General features: G+C 54.1%; 1 protein-coding gene across 2 annotated transcripts; it reads left to right on the forward strand.

Annotated features, from left to right (window-relative positions):
• Positions 1 to 19,134: 19,134 nt before the first annotated feature.
• Positions 19,135 to 22,126, forward strand: LOC118380494 (uncharacterized). 2 transcript variants are annotated; one of them, XM_035767476.2, is made up of 5 exons: positions 19,135 to 19,428; positions 19,878 to 19,949; positions 20,577 to 20,700; positions 21,615 to 21,686; positions 21,794 to 22,126. In XM_035767476.2, exons 1-4 carry the CDS (start codon positions 19,411 to 19,413, stop codon positions 21,638 to 21,640), a joined length of 240 nt encoding a protein of 79 aa, XP_035623369.1. In that variant the 5' UTR covers positions 19,135 to 19,410; the 3' UTR covers positions 21,641 to 21,686; positions 21,794 to 22,126. The 2 variants fall into 2 exon arrangements, with proteins under 2 accessions (XP_035623369.1, XP_035623368.1); XM_035767475.2 differs by having other exon boundaries at positions 19,136 to 19,428; positions 20,577 to 20,681.
• Positions 22,127 to 26,233: the final 4,107 nt, after the last annotated feature.

Here is a 26,233-nt window from a genome sequence, read left to right on the forward strand (position 1 = left end):
CTACAGGCCACTAAATACCCTGGTTTAAATGGAGATCTGGATTTCTCACCCTTCCTGTAGGGTCGTGATGGGTCCATTTGTCGTCATCTAGTGGACATTTTGCTCAATTGCCCTCAGCTATGTTTAGACTTGTTGTTCATGCTTTGCTGTGTTCTAGTGGACTATGGAATATATAGCTTTCTGATTCTTGACACTTCTCCCAGTCATATTTAAAGGTTAGAACTACCTTTCTAAGTGTTCTCATACTTCTATTGTGGAGTTGTATTTTTATGATAACATAGCTACACTTTTTTAATGTGGATAGTATTGCTTACTGGGTGTTGAAACCACTCCCTCTTCTAATTAGGGCTAATTGGAAAAGCTTTTCAAAAGAGGACATTGTGTTATTTTTGTGTACTCCCTGACGAAGGCCATGCAGCCGAAACGCGTTGTTTAAAAACCTGTTGTTTCTATTGAACCATATTAATAAAGGCATTTTAATGAATTATATGAAGAGTGCCTTGGATCTCCTATCTGAGTATTTCTGTATTTAATTTTCAATAAATGTGCACGAAAAAAAAATCTAAATAAACATGTTTTCACTTTGTTATTATGAGGTATTGTGTGTAGATGGGTCAGATTCTGTATTTATTTAATCCATTTTGAATTAAGACTGTAACAAATTTGGAATAAATCAACCGTATGAATAATTTTTGAAGGTTCTGTAATCCGATCTGATGTTTAAAAGACAGATGTAAGACATGTAGAGAAAATAAAGTATAATAAAGTAATAACAAAACAACAAAAGAATCACTAAATAGCCAAGCTGGGTCGGAGCTCGCAAAATGGGGTCAACAAAATGGCTTCCATTCAATACAGCGATCTCTTCTTCTTGTACCATCTAAACAACTGCAAAATATATTTTTCCATTGTCAAACATTAAGAACGGGAAGCAGAGAAATAACACACATAGAACAGATCTACTGTTTCTTAGACTGGCTTATCAATGGGAATGGCAGATCTATTACACAGAACAGATCTACCGTTTCTTAGATGTGCTTATCAATGGGAATGACAGATCTATTACACATAGAACAGATCTACCGTTTCTTAGACGTGCTTATCAATGGGAATGACAGATCTATTACACATAGAACAGATCTACCGTTTCTTAGACGTGCTTATCAATGGGAATGACAGATCTATGGCTCTATGAGAAGTGTATGATGAGAAGGGTAATGTATTTAATGTGTTTGTCTTGTACGATGTTTTAGTTTGTGTACAGTAGTACTGTGTGTGTAAGACAGTTACATTTCATCCTATAACTCACATTTCTTCTTTTCCCCCCCTTTTTCCTAGTATTCAATTGGTAGTTATAGTCTTGTCTCATCGCTGCAACTCTCGTATGGACTCGGGAGAGGCGAAGGTCGAGAGCTGTGCGTCCTCTGAAACACAACCCAAACACAATGCACACTAAACCCGGATGCCGGCCGCACCAATGTGTCAGAGGAAACACCGTACACCTGGCGACCGTGTCAGAATGCACTGTGCTCGGCCCGTCACAGGAGTCGCTAGAGCGACAAGGATATTCCTGCCGGCCAAACCCTCCCCTAACCCGGACGACGCTGGGCCAAACCCTCCCCTAACCCGGACGACGCTGGGCCAAACCCTCCCCTAACCCTGACGACGCTGGGCCAAACCCTCCCCTAACCCTGACGACGCTGGGCCAAACCCTCCCCTAACCCTGACGACGCTGGGCCAAACCCTCCCCTAACCCTGACGACGCTGGGCCAAACCCTCCCCTAACCCGGACGACGCTGGGCCAAACCCTCCCCTAACCCGGACGACGCTGGGCCAAACCCTCCCCTAACCCTGACGACGCTGGGCCAAACCCTCCCCTAACCCGGACGACGCTGGGCCAAACCCTCCCCTAACCCGGACGACGCTGGGCCAAACCCTCCCCTAACCCTGACGACGCTGGGCCAAACCCTCCCCTAACCCGGACGACGCTGGGCCAAACCCTCCCCTAACCCGGACGACGCTGGGCCAAACCCTCCCCTAACCCTGACGACGCTGGGCCAAACCCTCCCCTAACCCGGACGACGCTGGGCCAAACCCTCCCCTAACCCGGACGACGCTGGGCCAAACCCTCCCCTAACCCGGACGACGCTGGGCCAAACCCTCCCCTAACCCGGATGACGCTGGGCCAAACCCTCCCCTAACCCTGACAACGCTGGGCCAAACCCTCCCCTAACCCGGACGACGCTGGGCCAATTGTGCGCCACCCCATGGGTCTCCCGGTCACAGCCAGCTGCGACAGAGCCTGGACTCAAACCCAGAATCTCTAGTGGCACTGTGTTGTAGTGCCTTAGACCACTGAGCCACTCGGGAGCCCATAACTCACATTTCTATGTGAATTTGGTCGGGTCGCACAAAAAGTTACAGAATGCAGCTTTAATTAAAATTCATTATTCTATTTATTTTATTTTTTCATTACGATTTTAATTCATAGACCGAGTATATTAAATAGACTAATACACTTTGTATATCTTCTATGCAGTTTGTTTAACTTTGTCAATCCAATTATGTTGGCCACATAATTGTAAATGTATTTTGGGGCATCTGAGTGGTGCAGTGGTCTAAGGCCCTACAACTCAGTGCAACAGGCATCACTATAGTACCTGGTTTGAATCCAGGCTGTATCACATCCGGTTGTGATTGGGAGTCCCATAGGGAGGTGCACATTTGGCCCAGTGTCTTCAGGGCCAGAGTAGGCCATCATTGTAATTAAGAATTTGTTCTTAATTAACTGACTTGCCTATTTAAATAAAGTTTTTTTAAAAATCACATGCATGCAATACCATCTACAAACCAGCAGATGGTAGCATTATATATAATATATAAAGGATACCTGGCCACTGGGCATGTGAAACATGAATAGGAGAGGCAGGTGAGAACAATTCCCTTTAGTTTAATTGAGATTGTTGTACAAGTCTTTAAAAATCACTCCTATAATATAAAAGAGCTTTTCTAGTTGTCAGCATTTGTGAAAAAAAAACAAAAAAAACAACGATGATACTTATTTCAGAGGACTCCACAAATCCCCAGAGCGTTGCCATGAATACAGCCTAATGCATATGCAAAGATGAGTTCTTACAGGAACTTGTTTGGAGAGGCAGGAACACGAGCATTGCAGGGACTGGCACTAGCCACCATCCAACATCTCATTTTAACATATAGGACAAGCCGAGGAGGGTTTTCAGACAAAAAAAAAGCACACAAAGTCATTTCAGTGAACGGCCCATCTTCGCTATGTACAACGTTTAATGTACAGAACCTCTTCATCTGCGGTATTCTTAGTTTAAAACCATGACAACAGAAGCTATAAGCAACTTGCTTGCATGATATGTGAACTGAGACTACTTGTGTGATATAGATAATTTCATTTACCTTCTTTGGGGAGGAGCTGGAGGGGCTGGAGGGGCCTTGTAGGTGGACGCAGTTTGCTGGGCAGCTCCGAGCTGTCTCTGTAGTCTTTAGGCTTAGTGGGCGTGACGTCCGCCTGGCCTGGGCGGGACATCATGGGCAGATGTGGTCTATTGGTGGTTTGTAGCATGCCCCCCTCGGAGCGTGAGGGCTTCACAGGGTTCTTGGTGTAGGGTCTGGGGGGGGGGCCGAGGCTGAGGCAGTGGTGACGGAGGACGGGGGCTTGGTCTCAGAACAGGTGTAAGAGCGGTTACGAGGGGTGGGGACCTGGGGCTGATCAGGGTCCTGGTCAAAGGGTTTGGTGAAGGTGAAGATGGGGTCAGGTGGACCTTGGAGCTTTGAGGGTCTGGTTGGTCTTTAGATCCTTGTGGTCCTCCTCCCTTCCCCATAGAGCCGTACAGAGGGTTGTCAAACATCTCCGCTGGCTTCCCCAATTTCATCAACAGTATAACCTACCTGGTTATCCACCCCTGGGATGGTCCACCTGACCCCATCTTCACCTTCACCAAACCCTTTGACCAGGACCCTGATCAGCCCCTGCTTTTAACCCTAAACTGTTTCATCAACAGTATAACCTGGTTATCCACCCCTGGGCTTTTAACCCTAAACTGTTTCATCAACAGTATAACCTGGTTATCCACCCCTGGGAATGCTTTTAACCCTAAACTGCTACCACTTTTGTCCTTTGACTTTTAATGCTCATCGTTGCACCTTCCTCACGTTGGAAAGTATTTTTCATTGTCTGATAATGAGCTGAGTTTGTCATAAATTTGTCTGTAACGTCTCGTCACTCGTCTGCTTTGCTGCATGGTTTATTTGCTCCCTCTTGGTCAGGTGGTTTTTCTCAATGGTTCAAACCTCTCTGGGATATGTGGCACTTGGCCAAAAGCCAGTGAAAATGCAGAGCGCCAAATTCAAATAACTTACTGTAAAAATCAAACTTTCATGAAATCACACATGTAAGATATCAAATTAAAGCTACACGTGTTGTGAATCCAGCCAACATGTCAGATTTCAAAAAGGCTTTTTGGCGAAAGCAAACGATGCTATTATCTGAAAAACTGTAGCTAGCTTTCCGGTCACGCGCCTCTATCTAACAGTACACTACAAGTGACCCTCGTTTTGAACAGGGCTACTTCTTCATTACACAAAGGGAAAACCTCAACCAATTTCTAAAGACTGGTGACATCCAGTGGAAGCAGTAGGAACTGCAAGAAAGTCCCTTAGAAATCAGGATTCCCAATCAAAATTAATTGAAAAGTGACCTAAAAAAGAAAAAAAATCTGAATGGTTTGTCCTCGGGGTTTCGCCTGCTACATAAGTTCTGTTATACTCACAGACATTATTCAAACAGTTTTAGAAACTTTCGGGGGGGGGGACCAGGCTAGGGGTTGGGGGCTGTTGGTGGGGGACCAGGCTAGGGGTTGGGGGCTGTTGGTGAGGGGGACCAGGCTAGGGGTTGGGGCCTGTTGGTGAGGGGACCAGGCTAGGGGTTGGGGGCTGTTGGTGAGGGGACCAGGCTAGGGGTTGGGGGCTGTTGGTGGGGGACCAGGCTAGGGGTTGGGGGCTGTTGGTGGGGGGACCAGGCTAGGGGTTGGGGGCTGTTGGTGAGGGGACCAGGCTAGGGGTTGGGGGCTGTTGGTGAGGGGACCAGGCTAGGGGTTGGGGGCTGTTGGTGAGGGGACCAGGCTAGGGGTTGGGGGCTGTTGGTGAGGGGACCAGGCTAGGGGTTGGGGGCTGTTGGTGAGGGGACCAGGCTAGGGGTTGGGGGCTGTTGGTGGGGGGACCAGGCTAGGGGTTGGGGGCTGTTGGTGGGGGATCAGGCTAGGGGTTGGGGGCTGTTGGTGAGGGGACCAGGCTAGGGGTTGGGGGCTGTTGGTGGGGGGACCAGGCTAGGGGTTGGGGGCTGTTGGTGAGGGGACCAGGCTAGGGGTTGGGGCCTGTTGGTGAGGGACCAGGCTAGGGGTTGGGGCCTGTTGGTGGGGGGGACCAGGCTAGGGGTTGGGGCCTGTTGGTGAGGGGACCAGGCTAGGGGTTGGGGGCTGTTGGTGAGGGGGACCAGGCTAGGGGTTGGGGGCTGTTGGTGAGGGGGACCAGGCTAGCGTTGTGTCCTTTCGGTGGGGGGACCAGGCTAGGGGTTGGGGGCTGTTGGTGAGGGGACCAGGCTAGCGTTGTGGCCTTTCGGTGGGGGGACCAGGCTAGGGGTTGGGGGCTGTTGGTGAGGGGGACCAGGCTAGCGTTGTGGCCTTTCGGTGGGGGACCAGGCTAGGGGTTGGGGGCTGTTGGTGAGGGGGACCAGGCTAGCGTTGTGGCCTTTCGGTGGGGGACCAGGCTAGGGGTTGGGGGCTGTTGGTGAGGGGACCAGGCTAGGGGTTGTGGCCTTTCGGTGGGGGACCAGGCTAGCGTTGTGGCCTTTCGGTGAGGGGACCAGGCTAGGGGTTGGGGCCTGTTGGTGGGGGGACCAGGCTAGCGTTGTGGCCTTTCGGTGGGGGACCAGGCTAGCGTTGTGGCCTGTTGGTGAGGGGGACCAGGCTAGCGTTGTGGCCTGTTGGTGGGGGGACCAGGCTAGCGTTGTGGCCTTTGGGTGGGGGACCAGGCTAGCGTTGTGGCCTTTCGGTGGGGGGACCAGGCTAGCGTTGTGGCCTTTCGGTGGGGGGACCAGGCTAGCGTTGTGGCCTTTCGGTGGGGGGACCAGGCTAGCGTTGTGGCCTGTTGGTGGGGGACCAGGCTAGCGTTGTGGCCTTTCGGTGGGGGACCAGGCTAGCGTTGTGGCCTGTTGGTGGGGACCAGGCTAGCGTTGTGGCCTGTTGGTGGGGGACCAGGCTAGCGTTGTGGCCTTTCGGTGGGGGACCAGGCTAGCGTTGTGGCCTTTCGGTGGGGGGACCAGGCTAGCGTTGTGGCCTTTCGGTGGGGGACCAGGCTAGCGTTGTGGCCTTTCGGTGGGGGACCAGGCTAGCGTTGTGGCCTTTCGGTGGGGGGACCAGGCTAGCGTTGTGGCCTTTCGGTGGGGGACCAGGCTAGCGTTGGGCCTCTTCGGTGGGGGACCAGGCTAGCGTTGTGGCCTTTCGGTGGGGGGACCAGGCTAGCGTTGTGGCCTTTCGGTGGGGGACCAGGCTAGCGTTGTGGCCTTTCGGTGGGGGACCAGGCTAGCGTTGTGGCCTTTCGGTGAGGGGACCAGGCTAGCGTTGTGGCCTTTCGGTGGGGGACCAGGCTAGCGTTGTGGCCTTTCGGTGGGGGACCAGGCTAGCGTTGTGGCCTTGGGGGACCAGGCTAGCGTTGTGGCCTTTCGGTGAGGGGACCAGGCTAGCGCCAGGCCTTTCGGTGGGGGGACCAGGCTAGCGTTGTGGCCTTTCGGTGGGGGACCAGGCTAGCGTTGTGGCCTTTCGGGTGGGGGGACCAGGCTAGCGTTGTGGCCTTTCGGTGGGGGACCAGGCTAGGGGTTGGGGGCTGTTGGTGAGGGGGACCAGGCTAGCGTTGTGGCCTTCGGTGGGGGACCAGGCTAGCGTTGTGGCCTTCGGTGGGGACCAGGCTAGTTGTGGCTTTTCGGTGGGGGACCAGGCTAGGGGTTGGGGACTGTTGGTGGGGGACCAGGCTAGGGGTTGTGGCCTTCGGTGGGGGGGACTAGGCTAGGGGTTGGGGGCTGTTGGTGAGGGACCAGGCTAGGGGTTGGGGCCTGTTGGTGAGGGGGACCAGGCTAGGGGTTGGGGCCTGTTGGTGAGGGGGACCAGGCTAGGGGTTGGGGCCTGTTGGTGAGGGGACCAGGCTAGGGGTTGGGGCCTGTTGGTGAGGGGACCAGGCTAGGGGTTGGGGCCTGTTGGTGAGGGGGACCAGGCTAGGGGTTGGGGCCTGTTGGTGAGGGGACCAGGCTAGGGGTTGGGGCCTGTTGGTGAGGGGACCAGGCTAGGGGTTGGGGCCTGTTGGTGAGGGGACCAGGCTAGGGGTTGGGGGCTGTTGGTGAGTGGACCAGGCTAGGGGTTGGGGCCTGTTGGTGAGGGACCAGGCTAGGGGTTGGGGCCTGTTGGTGGGGGACCAAACTTTGGGGCTGTTGGTGAGGGACCAGGCTAGCATTGTGGCCTTTCGGTGGGGACCAGGCTAGGGGTTGGGGGCTGTTGGTGGGGGGACCAGGCTAGCGTTGTGGCCTTTCGGTGGGGGACCAGGCTAGGGGTTGGGGCCTGTTGGTGGGGGACCAGGCTAGGTTGGGGCCTTTCGGTGGGGGACCAGGCTAGGGGTTGGGGGCTGTTGGTGAGGGGGACCAGGCTAGGGGTTGGGGCCTTTCGGTGGGGGGGACCAGGCTAGGGGTTGGGGGCTGTTGGTGAGGGGGACCAGGCTAGGGTTGGGGGCTGTTGGTGAGGGGACCAGGCTAGGGGTTGGGGGCTGTTGGTGGGGGGACCAGGCTAGGGGTTGGGGGCTGTTGGTGGGGGGACCAGGCTAGGGTTGGGGGCTGTTGGTGGGGGGACCAGGCTTGGGGTTGGGGCTGTTGGTGGGGGACCAGGCTAGGGGTTGTGGGCTGTTGGTGGGGGACCAGGCTAGGGGTTGGGGGCTGTTGGTGAGGGACCAGGCTAGGGGTTGGGGCCTGTTGGTGAGGGACCAGGCTAGGGTTGGGGCCTGTTGGTGGGGGACCAGGCTAGGGGTTGTGGGCTGTTGGTGGGGACCAGGCTAGGGGTTGGGGGCTGTTGGTGGGGGGACCAGGCTAGGGGTTGGGGCCTGTTGGTGGGGGGACCAGGCTAAGGGTTGGGGGCTGTTGGTGGGGGGACCAGGCTAGGGGTTGGGGGCTGTTGGTGGGGGGACCAGGCTAGGGGTTGGGGGCTGTTGGTGGGGGACCAGGCTAGCGTTGTGGCCTGTTGGTGAGGGGGACCAGGCTAGGGGTTGGGGCCTGTTGGTGGGGGGGACCAGGCTAGGGTTGTGGCCTTCCGGTGGGGGGACCAGGCTAGGGTTGTGGCCTTCCGGTGGGGGGGACCAGGCTAGGGGTTGGGGCTGTTGGTGGGGGGACCAGGCTAGGGGTTGGGGGCTGTTGGTGAGGGGACCAGGCTAGGGGTTGGGGGCTGTTGGTGGGGGACCAGGCTAGGGGTTGGGGGCTGTTGGTGGGGGGACCAGGCTAGGGGTTGGGGGCTGTTGGTGGGGGACCAGGCTAGGGGTTGGGGGCTGTTGGTGGGGGACCAGGCTAGGGGTTGGGGCTGTTGGTGAGGACCAGGCTAGGGGTTGGGGGCTGTTGGTGGGGGGACCAGGCTAGGGGTTGGGGGCTGTTGGTGGGGGACCAGGCTAGGGGTTGGGGGCTGTTGGTGGGGGGACCAGGCTAGGGGTTGGGGGCTGTTGGTGAGGGACCAGGCTAGGGTTGAGTTGGTGGGGGACCAGGCTAGGGGTTGGGGGCTGTTGGTGGGGGACCAGGCTAGGGGTTGGGGCTGTTGGTGAGGGGGACCAGGCTAGGGGTTGGGGGCTGTTGGTGGGGGGACCAGGCTAGGGTTGGGGCCTGTTGGTGAGGGACCAGGCTAGCGTTGTGGCCTGTTGGTGGGGGACCAGGCTAGCGTTGTGGCCTTTCGGTGGGGGGACCAGGCTAGGGGTTGGGGGCTGTTGGTGGGGGGACCAGGCTAGGGGTTGGGGGCTGTTGGTGAGGGACCAGGCTAGCGTTGTGGCCTGTTGGTGGGGGACCAGGCTAGGGGTTGGGGCCTGTTGGTGAGGGACCAGGCTAGCGTTGTGGCCTGTTGGTGGGGGACCAGGCTAGCGTTGTGGCCTTCGGTGGGGGACCAGGCTAGGGGTTGGGGGCTGTTGGTGGGGGACCAGGCTAGGGGTTGTGGCCTTTCGGTGGGGGACCAGGCTAGCGTTGTGGCCTTTCGGTGGGGGACCAGGCTAGCGTTGTGGCCTTTCGGTGAGGGACCAGGCTAGGGGTTGGGGACTGTTGGTGGGGGACCAGGCTAGGGGTTGGAGGCTGTTGGTGAGGGGGACCAGGCTAGGGGTTGGGGCTGTTGGTGGGGGGACCAGGCTGCCTTTCGGGGGACCAGGCTGGTTGGCCTTTCGGTGGGGGGACCAGGCTAGGTTGAGTAGGGGTTGGGGACCAGGCTAGGGTGGCCTGGTGGGGGGACCAGGCTAGGGGTTGGAGGCTGTTGGTGGGGGACCAGGCTAGGGGTTGGAGGCTGTTGGTGGGGGGACCAGGCTAGGGGTTGGAGGCTGTTGGTGGGGGACCAGGCTAGGGGTTGTTGGTGGGGGACCAGGCTAGGGTTGGAGGCTGTTGGTGGGGGACCAGGCTAGGGGTTGGGGGCTGTTGGTGGGGGGACCAGGCTAGGGGTTGGGGGCTGTGGTGGGGGGACCAGGCTAGGGGTTGGAGGCTGTTGGTGGGGGGACCAGGCTAGGGGATGGAGGCTGTTGGTGGGGGGACCAGGCTAGGGGTTGGGGCTGTTGGTGGGGGACCAGGCTAGGGGTTGGGGGCTGTTGGTGGGGGACCAGGCTAGGGGTTGGGGGCTGTTGGTGGGGGACCAGGCTAGGGGTTGGGGGCTGTTGGTGGGGGACCAGGCTAGGGGTTGGGGGCTGTTGGTGGGGGACCAGGCTAGGGTTGGGGCTGTTGGTGGGGACCAGGCTAGGGGTTGGGGGCTGTTGGTGGGGGGACCAGGCTAGGGGGTTGGGGGCTTGGTGGGGGACCAGGCTGTTGGTGGGGGACCAGGCTAGGGGTTGGGGGCTGTTGGTGGGGGACCAGGCTAGGGGTTGGGGGCTGTTGGTGGGGGACCAGGCTAGGGGTTGGGGGCTGTTGGTGGGGGACCAGGCTAGGGGTTGGGGCCTGTTGGTGGGGGGACCAGGCTAGGGGTTGGGGGCTGTTGGTGGGGGGACCAGGCTAGGGGTTGGAGGCTGTTGGTGGGGGACCAGGCTAGGGTTGGGGCCTGTTGGTGGGGGACCAGGCTAGGGGTTGGGGACTGTTGGTGGGGGACCAGGCTAGGGGTTGGGGCTGTTGGTGGGGGACCAGGCTAGGGGTTGGGGGCTGTTGGTGGGGGGACCAGGCTAGGGGTTGGGGGCTGTTGGTGGGGGGACCAGGCTAGGGGTTGGGGGCTGTTGGTGAGGGGACCAGGCTAGGGGTTGGGGGCTGTTGGTGGGGGGACCAGGCTAGGGGTTGGGGGCTGTTGGTGGGGGGACCAGGCTAGGGGTTGGGGGCTGTTGGTGAGGGACCAGGCTAGGGGTTGGGGGCTGTTGGTGGGGGACCAGGCTAGGGGTTGGGGGCTGTTGGTGGGGGGGACCAGGCTAGGGGTTGGGGCCTGTTGGTGGGGGGACCAGGCTAGGGGTTGGGGGCTGTTGGTGGGGGACCAGGCTAGGGGTTGGGGGCTGTTGGTGGGGGGGCTAGGGGTTGGGGGCTGTTGGTGGGGGACCAGGCTAGGGGTTGGGGCCTGTTGGTGGGGGACCAGGCTAGGGGTTGTGGGCTGTTGGTGGGGGACCAGGCTAGGGGTTGGGGGCTGTTGGTGGGGGACCAGGCTAGGGGTTGGGGGCTGTTGGTGGGGGGGACCAGGCTAGGGGTGGCCTGGGTGGGGGGACCAGGCTAGGGGTTGGGGGCTGTTGGTGAGGGGGACCAGGCTAGGGGTTGGGGGCTGTTGGTGAGGGGACCAGGCTAGGGGTTGGGGGCTGTTGGTGGGGGACCAGGCTAGGGGTTGGGGGCTGTTGGTGGGGGGACCAGGCTAGGGGTTGGGGCTGTTGGTGGGGGGACCAGGCTAGGGGTTGGGGGCTGTTGGTGGGGGGACCAGGCTAGGGGTTGGGGGCTGTTGGTGGGGACCAGGCTAGGGGTTGGGGGCTGTTGGTGGGGACCAGGCTAGGGGTTGGGGGCTGTTGGTGGGGGGACCAGGCTAGGGGTTGGGGGCTGTTGGTGGGGACCAGGCTAGGGGTTGGGGGCTGTTGGTGGGGGGGGCTAGGGGTTGGGGGCTGTTGGTGGGGACCAGGCTAGGGGTTGGGGCTGTTGGTGGGGGACCAGGCTAGGGGTTGGGGGCTGTTGGTGGGGGACCAGGCTAGGGTTGGGGGCTGTTGGTGGGGGACCAGGCTAGGGGTTGTGGGCTGTTGGTGGGGGACCAGGCTAGGGGTTGGGGGCTGTTGGTGGGGACCAGGCTAGGGGTTGGGGCCTGTTGGGGACCAGGCTAGGGGTTGTGGCCTGTTGGTGAGGGGACCAGGCTAGGGGTTGGGGCTGTTGGTGGGGGACCAGGCTAGGGGTTGGGGGCTGTTGGTGGGGGACCAGGCTAGGGGTTGGGGCCTGTTGGTGAGGGACCAGGCTAGGGGTTGTGGCCTGTTGGTGAGGGGACCAGGCTAGGGGTTGGGGCTGTTGGTGGGGGGACCAGGCTTTGGGGGCTGTTGGTGGGGACCAGGCTAGGGGTTGGGGGCTGTTGGTGGGGACCAGGCTAGGGGTTGGGGCCTGTTGGTGAGGGGACCAGGCTAGGGGTTGTGGCCTGTTGGTGAGGGACCAGGCTAGGGGTTGGGGCTGTTGGTGGGGGACCAGGCTAGGGTTGGGGCCTGTTGGGGGGGACCAGGCTAGGGTTGTGGCCTGGGTGAGGGACCAGGCTAGGGGTTGGGGCTGTTGGTGGGGACCAGGCTAGGGGTTGTGGGCTGTTGGTGGGGGGACCAGGCTAGGGGTTGGGGCCTGTTGGTGGGGGACCAGGCTAGGGGTTGGGGCCTGTTGGTGAGGGACCAGGCTAGGGGTTGTGGCCTGTTGGTGAGGGGACCAGGCTAGGGGTTGGGGGCTGTTGGTGGGGACCAGGCTAGGGGTTGGGGCCTGTTGGTGGGGGGACCAGGCTAGGGGTTGTGGCCTGTTGGTGAGGGACCAGGCTAGGGGGGGCTGTTGGTGGGGGACCAGGCTAGGGGTTGGGGGCTGTTGGTGGGGGACCAGGCTAGGGGTTGGGGGCTGTTGGTGAGGGGGACCAGGCTAGGGGTTGTGGCCTGTTGGTGAGGGACCAGGCTAGGGTTGGGGCTGTTGGTGGGGGACCAGGCTAGGGGTTGGGGGCTGTTGGTGGGGACCAGGCTGGGTTGGGGGCTGGGTGGGGGACCAGGCTAGGGGTTGGGGCCTGTTGGTGAGGGGACCAGGCTAGGGGTTGTGGCCTGTTGGTGAGGGGACCAGGCTAGGGGTTGGGGGCTGTTGGTGGGGGACCAGGCTAGGGTTGGGGCCTGTTGGTGAGGGGGACCAGGCTAGGGGTTGGGGCCTGTTGGTGAGGGGACCAGGCTAGGGGTTGTGGCCTGTTGGTGGGGACCAGGCTAGGGGTTGGGGCTGTTGGTGGGGGACCAGGCTAGGGGTTGTGGGCTGTTGGTGGGGGACCAGGCTAGGGGTTGGGGCTGTTGGTGGGGGACCAGGCTAGGGGTTGGGGGCTGTTGGTGGGGGACCAGGCTAGGGGTTGGGGCCTGTTGGTGAGGGGACCAGGCTAGGGGTTGTGGCCTGTTGGTGGGGACCAGGCTAGGGGTTGGGGGCTGTTGGTGGGGGACCAGGCTAGGGGTTGGGGCCTGTTGGTGAGGGACCAGGCTAGGGGTTGTGGCCTGTTGGTGAGGGACCAGGCTAGGGGTTGGGGCTGTTGGTGGGGGACCAGGCTAGGGGTTGTGGGCTGTTGGTGGGGGACCAGGCTAGGGGTTGGGGCCTGGGTGGGGGGACCAGGCTAGGGGTTGGGGCCTGTTGGCCTGTTGGGGGACCAGGCTAGGGTTGGGGCTGTTGGTGGGGGACCAGGCTAGGGGTTGGGGCCTGTTGGTGAGGGGGACCAGGCTAGGGGTTGTGGCCTGTTGGTGAGGGGACCAGGCTAGGGGTTGGGGCTGTTGGTGGGGGGACCAGGCTAGGGGTTGGGGGCTGTTGGTGGGGGGACCAGGCTAGGGGTTGGGGCTGTTGGTGAGGGACCAGGCTAGGGGTTGTGGCCTGTTGGTGAGGGACCAGGCTAGGGGTTGGGGCTGTTGGTGGGGACCAGGCTAGGGGTTGGGGGCTGTTGGTGGGGGACCAGGCTAGGGGTTGGGGGCTGTTGGTGGGGGGGACCAGGCTAGGGGTTGGGGCCTGTTGGTGGGGGACCAGGCTAGGGGTTGTGGCCTGTTGGTGAGGGGACCAGGCTAGGGTTGGGGGCTGTTGGTGGGGGGACCAGGCTAGGGTTGGGGCCTGTTGGTGAGGGGGACCAGGCTAGGGGTTGGGGCCTGTTGGTGAGGGGACCAGGCTAGGGGTTGTGGCCTGTTGGTGAGTGGACCAGGCTAGGGGTTGGGGCTGTTGGTGGACCAGGCTAGGGGTTGTGGGCTGTTGGTCGGGGACCAGGCTAGGGGTTGGGGCTGTTGGTGGGGACCAGGCTAGGGGTTGTGGGCTGTTGGTGGGGGACCAGGCTAGGGTTGGGGCCTGTTGGTGGGGGGACCAGGCTAGGGGTTGGGGCCTGTTGGTGAGGGGACCAGGCTAGGGTTGTGGCCTGTTGGTGGGGACCAGGCTAGGGGTTGGGGGCTGTTGGTGGGGGACCAGGCTAGGGGTTGGGGCCTGTTGGTGGGGGACCAGGCTAGGGGTTGTGGCCTGTTGGTGGGGACCAGGCTAGGGGTTGGGGCTGTTGGTGGGGGACCAGGCTAGGGGTTGGGGGCTGTTGGTGGGGGACCAGGCTAGGGGTTGGGGCCTGTTGGTGAGGGGACCAGGCTAGGGGTTGTGGCCTGTTGGTGAGGGGACCAGGCTAGGGGTTGGGGCTGTTGGTGGGGACCAGGCTAGGGGTTGGGGCTGTTGGTGGGGGACCAGGCTAGGGGTTGGGGGCTGTTGGTGGGGGACCAGGCTAGGGGTTGGGGCCTGTTGGTGAGGGGGACCAGGCTAGGGGTTGGGGGCTGTTGGTGAGGGACCAGGCTAGGGGTTGGGGGCTGTTGGTGGGGGACCAGGCTAGGGGTTGGGGGCTGTTGGTGGGGGACCAGGCTAGGGGTTGGGGGCTGTTGGTGAGGGGACCAGGCTAGGGGTTGTGGGCTGTTGGTGAGTGGACCAGGCTAGGGGTTGGGGGCTGTTGGTGGGGACCAGGCTAGGGTTGGGGCCTGTTGGTGGGGGACCAGGCTAGGGTTGGGGCCTGTTGGTGGGGGACCAGGCTAGGGGTTGGGGGCTGTTGGTGGGGGACCAGGCTAGGGGTTGGGGGCTGTTGGTGGGGGGGACCAGGCTAGGGGTTGGGGCCTGTTGGTGAGGGGGACCAGGCTAGGGGTTGTGGGCTGTTGGTGAGTGGACCAGGCTAGGGGTTGGGGGCTGTTGGTGAGGGACCAGGCTAGGGTTGGGGCCTGTTGGTGGGGGACCAGGCTAGGCTGGGGCCTGTTGGTGGGGACCAGGCTGGGGGCTGTTGGTGGGGACCAGGCTAGGGGTTGGGGCCTGTTGGTGGGGGGGACCAGGCTAGGGGTTGGGGCCTGTTGGTGGGGGACCAGGCTAGGGGTTGGGGGCTGTTGGTGGGGGGACCAGGCTAGGGGTTGGGGGCTGTTGGTGGGGGGACCAGGCTAGGGGTTGGGGGCTGTTGGTGAGGGGACCAGGCTAGGGGGTGGGGCCTGTTGGTGAGGGGACCAGGCTAGGGGTTGGGGGCTGTTGGTGGGGGGACCAGGCTAGGGGTTGTGGGCTGTTGGTGAGTGGACCAGGCTTGGGGTTGGGGGCTGTTGGTGAGGGGACCAGGCTGGGGTTGGGGCCTGTTGGTGGGGGACCAGGCTAGGGGTTGGGGGCTGTTGGTGGGGGACCAGGCTAGGGGTTGGGGCCTGTTGGTGAGGGGGACCAGGCTAGGGGTTGTGGGCTGTTGGTGGGGGACCAGGCTAGGGGTTGGGGGCTGTTGGTGAGGGACCAGGCTAGGGGTTGGGGCCTGTTGGTGGGGGACCAGGCTAGGGGTTGGGGCTGTTGGTGGGGGACCAGGCTAGGGGTTGGGGGCTGTTGGTGAGGGACCAGGCTAGGGGGGGGGCTGTTGGTGAGGGGACCAGGCTAGGGGTTGGGGCCTGTTGGTGGGGGACCAGGCTAGGGTTGGGGCCTGTTGGTGAGGGGACCAGGCTAGGGTTGGGGGCTGTTGGTGGGGGACCAGGCTGGGGTTGGGGCTGTTGGTGACCAGGCTAGGGGGGGGCTGTTGGTGGGGGACCAGGCTAGGGGTTGGGGCCTGTTGGTGGGGGACCAGGCTAGGGGTTGGGGCTGTTGGTGGGGGACCAGGCTAGGGGTTGGGGCTGTTGGTGGGGGACCAGGCTAGGGGTTGGGGGCTGTTGGTGGGGACCAGGCTAGGGGTTGGGGCCTGTTGGTGAGGGGACCAGGCTAGGGGTTGTGGGTTGGTGAGGGACCAGGCTGTTGGTGGGGGGGACCAGGCTAGGGGTTGGGGGCTGTTGGTGGGGACCAGGATAGGGGTTGGGGCTGTTGGTGGGGGACCAGGCTAGGGGTTGGGGCCTGTTGGTGAGGGGACCAGGCTAGGGGTTGTTGTTGGTGGGGGACCAGGCTGGGGTTGGGGCTGTTGGGGGGGACCAGGCTAGGGGTTGGGGGCTGTTGGTGGGGGACCAGGCTAGTGGTTGGGGCCTGTTGATGAGGGACCAGGCTAGGGGTTGTGGGCTGTTGGTGAGGGACCAGGCTAGGGGTTGGGGGCTGTTGGTGAGGGGACCAGGCTAGGGGTTGGGGCCTGTTGGTGGGGGGACCAGGCTAGGGGTTGGGGCCTGTTGGTGGGGGGACCAGGCTAGGGGTTGGGGGCTGTTGGTGGGGGGACCAGGCTAGGGGTTGGGGGCTGTTGGTGGGGGACCAGGCTAGGGGTTGGGGCCTGTTGGTGAGGGGGACCAGGCTAGGGGTTGTGGGCTGTTGGTGAGTGGACCAGGCTAGGGGTTGGGGGCTGTTGGTGGGGGGACCAGGCTAGGGGGGGCCTGTTGGTGGGGGACCAGGCTAGGGGTTGGGGCCTGTTGGTGGGGGACCAGGCTAGGGGTTGGGGGCTGTTGGTGAGGGGACCAGGCTAGGGGTTGGGGCCTGTTGGTGGGGGACCAGGCTAGGGTTGGGGCCTGTGGTGGGGGACCAGGCTAGGGGTTGGGGGCTGTTGGTGGGGGACCAGGCTAGGGGTTGGGGGCTGTTGGTGGGGGACCAGGCTAGGGGTTGGGGGCTGTTGGTGGGGGACCAGGCTAGGGGTTGGGGCCTGTTGGTGAGGGGACCAGGCTAGGGGTTGGGGGCTGTTGGTGGGGGGACCAGGCTAGGGGTTGTGGGCTGTTGGTGAGGGGACCAGGCTTGGGGTTGGGGGCTGTTGGTGAGGGGACCAGGCTAGGGGTTGGGGCCTGTTGGTGGGGGACCAGGCTAGGGGTTGGGGGCTGTTGGTGGGGGGACCAGGCTAGGGGTTGGGGCCTGTTGGTGAGGGGGACCAGGCTAGGGGTTGTGGGCTGTTGGTGGGGACCAGGCTAGGGGTTGGGGGCTGTTGGTGAGGGGACCAGGCTAGGGGTTGGGGCCTGTTGGTGAGGGGACCAGGCTAGGGGTTGTGGGCTGTTGGTGAGGGACCAGGCTAGGGGTTGGGGGCTGTTGGTGAGGGACCAGGCTAGGGGTTGGGGGCTGTTGGTGGGGACCAGGCTAGGGGTTGGGGGCTGTTGGTGGGGGACCAGGCTAGGGGGTTGGGGCCTGTTGGTGAGGGGACCAGGCTAGGGGTTGTGGGCTGTTGGTGGGGGACCAGGCTTGGGGTTGGGGGCTGTTGGTGGGGGGACCAGGCTAGGAGTTGGGGCCTGTTGGTGGGGGGACCAGGCTAGGGGTTGGGGGCTGTTGGTGGGGGACCAGGCTAGGGATTGGGGGCTGTTGGTGGGGGACCAGGCTAGGGTTTGTGGGCTGTTGGTGGGGGGACCAGGCTAGGGGTTGTGGGCTGTTGGGGTTAATACTTTTATCATTTCTTCTTTTTTTTGCACAGAAAGACTTGCCAAACTGTATCCCCCTGAAAGTGCTGGTTGTTGGGTAGCTCAATCTTACCACAAAGCTTCTTGTCATTCATCTCTTATTTTGGGGCGATTTTTTGAAAAGCTGACGACTCTTACATTTATGTATTCGATAGATCAGCATTATTAGCGGATGTTTTGAAACGACTGTCCAGATTCTACCCTGGTTATTTAGTTTTTTTCTATGTTCATGTTTTCCAGAAACATGGTGCTGTATGGAACATTGATATACGGTATTGTCTGTCTGAATGTTCCCATCATGCTCTGCTTTTGTTTTCCCTTTCAGATTGAGAGTTTTCTCTCCTCGTTGTTTTTTTTCTTCTTCATAATGTAACACAAGGGGACTAATCATTACACTGATTCTGTTGCAAAAACCATTTAACTCCGAATGGGAAAAAAAATGCAAAAACGAGAGTTTCTATTGGATAAAAATCAGGTAGGTCCCGCCCCGTTTCATTCAGTTTTCTCGGTTTGATTGTTTGTTTCTTAAATGGGTTCCCGTTAAATGAATACACCCCAGGGTATTTAAGCGCTGAATATAGTATTTTGATTTACTTCTTTGATATTTGGTGTACACAAAACCTTGTTTTGAAGCCTTTGCATTTGCCATTCAATCAATTGAATGTATGGGCTATATACAATATGTGTACAGCTATATAATGCCAGGGGGATAGCCACTTGCCCAATAGACCATATCTACATGTACATACTACCTCAATCAGCCTGACTAACCTGTGTCTGTATGTAGCCTCACTACTTTTATAGCCTCTCTACTGTATATAGCCTTTCTTTTTACAGTTGATTTTATTTCTTTACCTACCTATTGTTCACCAAACACCTTTTTTGCACTGTTGGTTAGAGCCTGTAAGTAAGCATTTCACTATAAGGTCTACTACGCCCGTTGTATTCAGCGCACGTGACAAATAAACTTTGATTTGACCAGATTGCTGAGTGTGCAACTCAATATTAGGAAGGTGCTCCTAATGTTTGCTATACACAGTAGACCAGTGTCTTGAACAGGCAGAATTCTCTTCCTTCTTCTGTTAAATCAATCGAATCTGGTACCAGGATAAGTATGACACTGAGTCACCAAATTGTATACTATGTACTTTTTATTAGCTAAGCAATAAGTGGTAAATGCAATTTTCGTATATAGGGGCTCTCTGTCACACCTCGCAGGGCAAACAGAGAACTGACTTATTCCTGACAGAGTTATTATAATATACTCTGACAGAAGTAGTTCCTGCTTCCGAGCAGGCACAGAGAAGCCCATGTGTAGAATATACAGTTATCGCACACCTGGCTCCTGTTATCTAACAAAAGACCATTTGTTCCCTACCCTATGTTCTGTATGTGCCCCCAACAATTCATGATAGCTGTCTACACCCAAGGCCAGCCACAGTCTTTCCGCTTGTCACACCATATGTTGCAAAATGTTGCTTTAAACATAGACAGACACCCTCATGATAGGCCAAGCCTATTTTCAATCATCACACTTCCCAGAGTGCACCACATCAGAGAGAAAGAGGCAAAGCCAGAGAGATAACTGTGCCCAAAATCTGTCTTCTCCAGCAGTTTTTGTATGGAGTTCAATGAGAGCGTTGAATTTGGTCAACAACAAAAAATGAATGGCTCATTTGATTCTTGAGGTTTTATTTGATCCAATAGAAGTTTCATAAGTTGTTACAAGTGAACTGAAATAAGTAGAACACGTGACTTTCCTGCAAAAAAAACACTATATCAGAGTTGTGCCTGTTGTTCAAACACGTATCTGCCCTCTCATTGGCTAGAATAGTCCCACCTGATCTTGCCTCCTTCCAACTGCCTTCCATTTTGAAGACGTGTATTTTCATTGTCAGAGCGGCCACTACATTATCTGGTCAAATATAATGGATCATCTGTGATTTAGGGCAGAAGAGGAGGAATTGGAATTGGGCCCAGGGTTCTACTGATTGGTTGAGGCTACGTGAGGTCAGCCAGGTGTAGATCATTTGGTCCATTTGATCAAGTCCCATTAAAAACTCCATAATGTGCACAAGGTAGACTGCTAGAATATCAATCAACCTTTTTCCAGAAAAAAATTATTCAGGGAAGACATCACGTCAACATACCTTGTAGCGGTAAATGGAAGTTGTTGCTATGGTAAGTTTCAGACCGATATGTTTAATGCTGTGAGATAATGAGGATTCTTTCAAATCAAAACAACCATTTCAACCAACAACCAACTGTTTTAGGACAAATCAAACTAGGGTTTGGTCACGCAAACAACTATATATAGTGTGTGTGTGTGGGGCTCATGTTCGGCACACAGAAGTTGCCTGTCACTAATCACGTGGGATTTGAAATGTCCAGCCGTGTTGGGCCTGCAGATGTAATTTCTAATGAGTTCACTGTTCTGTTTGGGAGATCTGCTTTCCATTCTCACCAAGTTGAATAACTGCTATTTGTCCTCCACGATTTCATGCCATGCGCTTCCGCATGAACAGTAAGCCCTTTTCTCTGAAGCTCTTTTTCAATGACCTGATTTTTAAATGTCACATACAATTAAACATTCTGTGGAACTGAAGTCCTTTTTGCCGTCTGTTTTCTAGGTGACGGTAGGATGCAACAAGCATGAGTACCTGTTAAGTTCAACATCGCATGAGGAGTACTCCGATGACGAGGTATCTTTCATTTGCTGTACTCTTAAGTCAAGGGAGAATGTTAAATTCAACTGGTGGGGACACCAGTGGTCAATGTATGAAGGCAGTATGCCCGCTCTCGTACACAGTAGCCTAATAAATCAGACTGAGACCATCTTTCTGGGATCTAGTCTGAATTTAAAGCACTGCCAAAATGTTTGATGTTTCCTTACAAGCCAGAAGGTTTTATTAAATGACAGTGACTTCCTCTACCGGTTGTGTGTTTGGTCTTTATTTGAACTATACACAGGAAGGTGTTTCCCCAGACGTTAGTGTCTCGGCTGCCGTTGAATTTCTGGAAAACCAGAAACGTCGTACTTGGGTGACGCGCGATCAGATTGTGATGGGCGCATGGACCTGCGTTTTTGAAGTTTAGCTTCCCTGTGGATAATTTCTCACTAAATGAGAAACAACAGTACGGACAACCAGCAGAGTAGATTCCAATATAATTGTATTTGACTTTCGTGAGGGATTATTTTTTTTGTTCTTTTTGTCTTTGCTAGTAAAAATAATAATAAAATGTGTGGTGAGGCTATCCCGGCAGAGGGGGTTGGTGTCATCACATCGGGACTATATCCATCGACCGTCTCGCCACGGTTTTATTTTCAGATCTCAACCAAGAAAGAGATGCACTGGAGACTTGGCCCAGAGAACCACGACGATACTGTCCTGTATGACTTTGAGATGGCCTGTGATACCCAGGAGGAGATACTGGTGAAGTCTGCAGACAATGGTGTGGCCTGTCTAACACGGACAGACCCTGTGTTGCATGATTGGGGTGGTTTTGGTTCATTTTAATACTTAATACGAAATAATAAATGGCTTTAACATTATTGCACGACGGTAAACTATTTATTTTAGATGACCTCCTGGTCATACTGCAGTCAACTCCTTAATAACAATCTTTCATAGGAAATTGTCATAAAAAATCGTAGACAGATTCAGTAGTTGACTATTTACAATAAACTAACAAAGCGCGCACTGTTTTGAAAATGTTTGATTCGGTATCTGGGGCAAATTAAAACTACTTTTAACCATAATTATTGTGATATAGGATATTTAAGTTATTAATAAACATTGATTTTACTGTCTGAGCATCATGGGTTTACTGTAATACTGGTCTCTGGTCAAATCACTCTTCTATTGAACCTAGAAGTTTCTTGAAGCCATGCTGGCGTTATGTACCCGTCCAGGTGTATTAGCCATGCGAGCGTTATGTAGCCTTCCAGGTGTATTAGCCATGCTAGCGTTATGTACCCGTCCAGGTGTATTAGCCATGCTGGCGTTATGTACCCGTCCAGGTGTATTAGCCATGCTAGCGTTATGTACCCGTCCAGGTGTATTAGCCATGCTGGCGTTATGTACCCGTCCAGGTGTATTAGCCATGCTAGCGTTATGTGACCGTCCAGGTGTAGATCAGGAAGTATTAACTCTGTGTGTCATGTACTTTCCTGTGAAGAGACCTAAAGACATTTAGGACAAACTATACACTAAAACAAAATGACCCCACCCCAATCAGTTTGTTGCAAACATTTGCACTCATTTATCTGATTTATCTAATATACTGGTTACTTGACTTGGTGGTTGTCACATGGTACTACCACATAACTCAGGACTCCAGTCTAATGTATTGTCTTTGTTTTCTAGCTGGCGGTGGAATTCATCACCCATGATTCCCTGTCGAGATCAATATCACACGAGGAGTACTCCGACGATGAGGCATGTCCTTTTCCATTTGACGTAATCTAATATGAAGGATGCGTTTCTGTTAAAGTTGCGGGACACTACACTACGGCACAGGAACTCTAAACACGGTTGTTTTTCAGATCTCAACCAAGAAGGCGATGCATTGGAGACTTGGCCCAGCAGATCACTGTGATACTATTCCCTACACGGGCAACTTGAACCGTAGTGTTGCTGTTCGCTTTGACTTTGATAATACTGTTCTGTATGACTTTGACATGGACCGTGATACTCAGGAGGAGGAGATGGTGAAGTCTGCCGAGGATGAAGTGTCCTGTCGAACACACAGATACAGGTTTTGTAGTATTGATAGACCCTCTGTTGGCTGATTGTGGGGTGTGTGTTGTGGCTGTTTTAAATTTTTAAATATGTAATGTCTAAATATCTTTATGAATTAATAAAATTGATTATTATTATTTGGGCTTTTATTCAACAATATATTAGATCAAATCCAGGCAAACTCTTATTCTAGCAGGTAACTTAAAACATTTGATAAGATTGACAAATGTAATAAAATGATCTCTGAACATGATGTACACCTGGAGACTACCTAGAAAAGCTATTTTAAGGATTGACCGTTTTAAAAAAATAATCAATTTATTGGTTTTAAGATTCTTTATTGGCTCTTCTGTATCATGCTTATTTACACTGAGCGACAGAATATGGAGAACGAACAGAGCGCATCATCAAGACTGATTAAATATGTCAAAGTTTACATTTAACATTACAAATGTACAGTAGACATACAGAGAAGATGTCCCCTGATTTTTATAAATTGGGATGCTTTTAAGGTGTACATTAGGGGAATTATAATCTGAGTTAATTCAAGGAAAATACAAGTACAAAGAAGCACTTTGCTTTTGTTTTGGTGTTTTGTTTAGATGTCTGCTCAACCCATGTGGGGGAAAAAAAACTCTGAAATGGCAATAGGTAAAAATAACCGATCAACAGCAATCCTTAAAGTGGACCAATCAAATACTTAAAATGAAAGCAAGCAGCAAATATAAAGTACTGTATCTCATTACTTAAAGAAAGCCGATCTAATTGAATAATATTCCCAAATCGATTTAAAAATAACCTCAGTCATGGCTCCCAAAGTTTGTTTTTGTATTTATTCTTGTAATTGGTATGTAGTATTTTAAATAAGTATACGGTCACAAGACTTGTGGGCAACTAAACTCATAGCATAAACAATTGTACATCTTCCTAAATCTGAGGGTGGTTTTAACTTTCCATACTTGGTGGTGGGTTGATGCGATTCCAAGGCTTTTACTAGCGACACCTAAAATGCACTAAAGAGGAACAACGAGTACATGCTATATGTAAAATGTAATAGAGGATCATGCTCATCCCCGGAAACTTTACGTGTCTATTTTCTAAAGATATGAGAACGTTAACACCCCCCCCCATAGAGTCAATGTCAAATCCCCATCAGTCTTCAAAAAAGTTTTTTTTTTTTTATTTTTACATGGACTTCGTCTCAACCGCTGATGGTGGCAGAGTTCCAGCGGTGTTTGTCAGACCAGGAGACATCCCGATTAATTGGTGTGGTAGCGTCCGACAGGTTTGGCCAACACACTATCACCCCTCTTTGGAAAGGTGTGAGACTCACGAGCAAGTACGTGTCAGTGTTCTGCTCTAGAGACGCTCACAGGACTTGTCAATGTAGCCCGGTACCAGTTCAGAAAAATGGAAGTAGTTTAGTGCCAATAAAGGGGTTAAATATGCATTTATTTTTTTTAATCTAAATTTCCTGATCTTATGTCTCCCAGATATTGGCCAGACACTTTAAAAAAAAAACGTTGATTTATTTTTATGTTTCTCCATGTATGCATCTGTTATTCAATGTGTTTCTATGGGCTAATAGCAGTAAGGCCAAATTCGATGTTTCATCAAATATATAATTTAACTGTTTATATCTAGACTCTTAAGGATGGACAACTTAATAGTAAATAACACTATAACACTATGGAAGAACATTGAAGTACTCTACAAAAACACTCCCTAAAATTACAAGCCTTTATGGAACAATCCTTAGGATAGCATTTCCAGAATTCACATTTATTTCCATGACCGATTTAAAAAGCCATTTTGGACTGACCAATGTAGATATTTTCAGATACTTAAAAGTTTCATGTCAAAAAATGTCAATCTGAAATCTTGAAGGAATCCTATTTGAGTCATAAAATGATGTTCATATGACAGGTAAGATATATAAAACCTTGCAGAGAGCCTATCCAACTGACAATCTCTTAGACAAAAAAAATATATAAACTATTGGAACCAGACTAAAAAAACTGATATTGGTTCAAGATGGAGGGAAAGTTGGAGCATAATGAAATAACAGTTCATTAAAATGTACACTTAATCCAGTATAAAGTCATGTATAGAATGTATTCCGCAAGAGACAAAATACACACATTCTACTACAGCACAATGGCAGAGTCATGTCTTTGGCGTTAATGATGTCATAAAGTCATGGGCGGAGTTAGAACGTTGGCTGTCAGAAGTATCACAATGTCAACTTTTAATCCGTCTGTCTGCATATTTCAAGACGTGGCACATGAGGGTGCAGTGAGATACCCAGTGGGTTGGTTGATTCTCTTCTCATCAATCATCTTGAGGGGAAAAAAATATACTTAACTGGAAATCAACAAAATCCTCCATTAGACACAACGGAAAGGTCAAATGCTTCATAATGTAAATATTGAAAGTGCCAGAAAAACAAAAATGGTGCAGTTTGAGGCCCTTTGGCGGAGAGTGATGGAGGTGTGGGTCTGTGTTGTGGATGTTTGTGTGCCTTGTGAAAGTATTCAACCCCTTTGGCATCTTTCCTATTTTGTTGCCTTACAACCTGGAATTATAATAGCTTTTTTTTTTGGTGGGTTTGTATCATGTGATTTACACAACATGCCTCCCACTTTGAAGATGCTAAATATTTATGTGAAACAAACAAGAAATAAGAGAAGAAAACAGAACGCTTGAACATCCCTAACTATTTACCCCCCTTTTGCAGAAATTGCAGCTGCAAGTCCCTTGGGGTATGTCTCTATAAGCTTGGCCCATCTAGCCACTGGGATTTTTGCACATTCTTCAAGGGACAACTGCTCCAGCTCCTTCAAGTTGGATGGGTTCCGCTGGTGTACAGCAATCTTTAAGTCAAACCACAGATCCTCAATTGGATTGAGGTCTGGGCTTTGACTAGGCCATTCCAAGGCATTTAAATGTTTCCCCTTAAACCACTCAATTGTTGTATTAGCAGTATGCTCAGGGTCATTGTCCTGCTGGAAGGTGAACCTCCACCCCAGTCTCAAATCTCTGGGAGACTGAACCAGGTTTCCCTCAAGAATTTCCCTGTATTTAGCTCCATCCATCATTCCTTCAATTCTGACCAGTTTCCCTGCCGATGAAAAGCATCACCACAGCATGATGCTGCCACCACCATGCTTCACTGGGGATGGTGTTCTCAGGGGAATGAGAGGTGTTGGGTTTGCGCCAGACATAGCGTTTTCCTTGATGGCCAAAAAGCTCAATATTAGTCTCATCTGACCAGAGTACCACATCTGAGTCTTCCACATGCCTTTTGGCGAACACCAAATGTGTTTGGTCATTTTTTTCTTTAAGCAATCAACTTTTTTCTGGCCAATTTTCCATAAAGCCCAGCTCTGTGGAGTGTACGGCTTAAAGTGGTCCCATGGACAGATACTCCAATCTCCGTTGTGGAGCTTTGCAGCTCCTTCAGGGTTATCTTTGGTCTCTTTGTTGCCTCTCTGATTAATGCCCTCCTTGCCTGGTCTGTGAGTTTTGGTGGGTGGCCCTCTCTTGGCAGGTTTGTTGTGGTGCCATATTCTTTACATGTTTTAATGTTTTTAATGGTGCTCCGTGGGATGTTCAAAGTTTTAGATTTTTTTTTATAACCCAACCCTGATCTGTACTTCTCCACAACTTTGTCCCTGACCTGTTTGGAGAGCTCCTTGGTCTTCTTCGTGGTGGTGGTGGTGGTGGTGGTGGTGGTGGTGGTGGTGGTTGCTTGGTGGTGCCCCTTATTTAGAGGTGGTGCAGACTCTGGGGCCTTTCAGAACAGGTGTATATATACTGAGATCATGTGACAGATCATGTGACAATTAGATTGCACACAGGTGGACTTTATTTAACTAATTATGTGACTTCTGAAGGTAATTGGTTGCACCAGATGTTACTTAGGGGCTTCATAGTGAAGAGGGTGAATACATACGTACACACCACTTTTCTGTTTTTATTTATTGTTTCATTTCACTTCATCAAGTTTGACTATTTTGGGTATGTCCCTTACATGACATTGCAATAAAAATCCATTTAAATTACAGGTTGTAATGCAACAAAATAGGAAAAAATGCCAAGGGGGATGAATACTTTTGCAAGGCACTGTAGTGTCAATGGGAACATTTAGAGGCTTTATCAGTATGGGACATCATGGTCACTGTTACTGGTCTGTTTGAAGAACGTTCATGAACCAATTATTTGTCTCAGTTTCACATGTAGTC

Source organism: Oncorhynchus keta, chromosome 1, assembly GCF_023373465.1.
Source record: "Oncorhynchus keta strain PuntledgeMale-10-30-2019 chromosome 1, Oket_V2, whole genome shotgun sequence".
NCBI classification, from domain to species: Eukaryota; Metazoa; Chordata; class Actinopteri; order Salmoniformes; family Salmonidae; genus Oncorhynchus; species Oncorhynchus keta.

Coding starts and splice junctions, on each gene's coding strand:
- LOC118380494 (XM_035767475.2), top strand. Junction 20,682..21,614: donor ATACCCAGGAGGAGATACTG/GTGAAGTCTGCA, acceptor TTTGTTTTCTAG/CTGGCGGTGGAATTCATCAC. Junction 21,687..21,793: donor AGGAGTACTCCGACGATGAG/GCATGTCCTTTT, acceptor GTTGTTTTTCAG/ATCTCAACCAAGAAGGCGAT.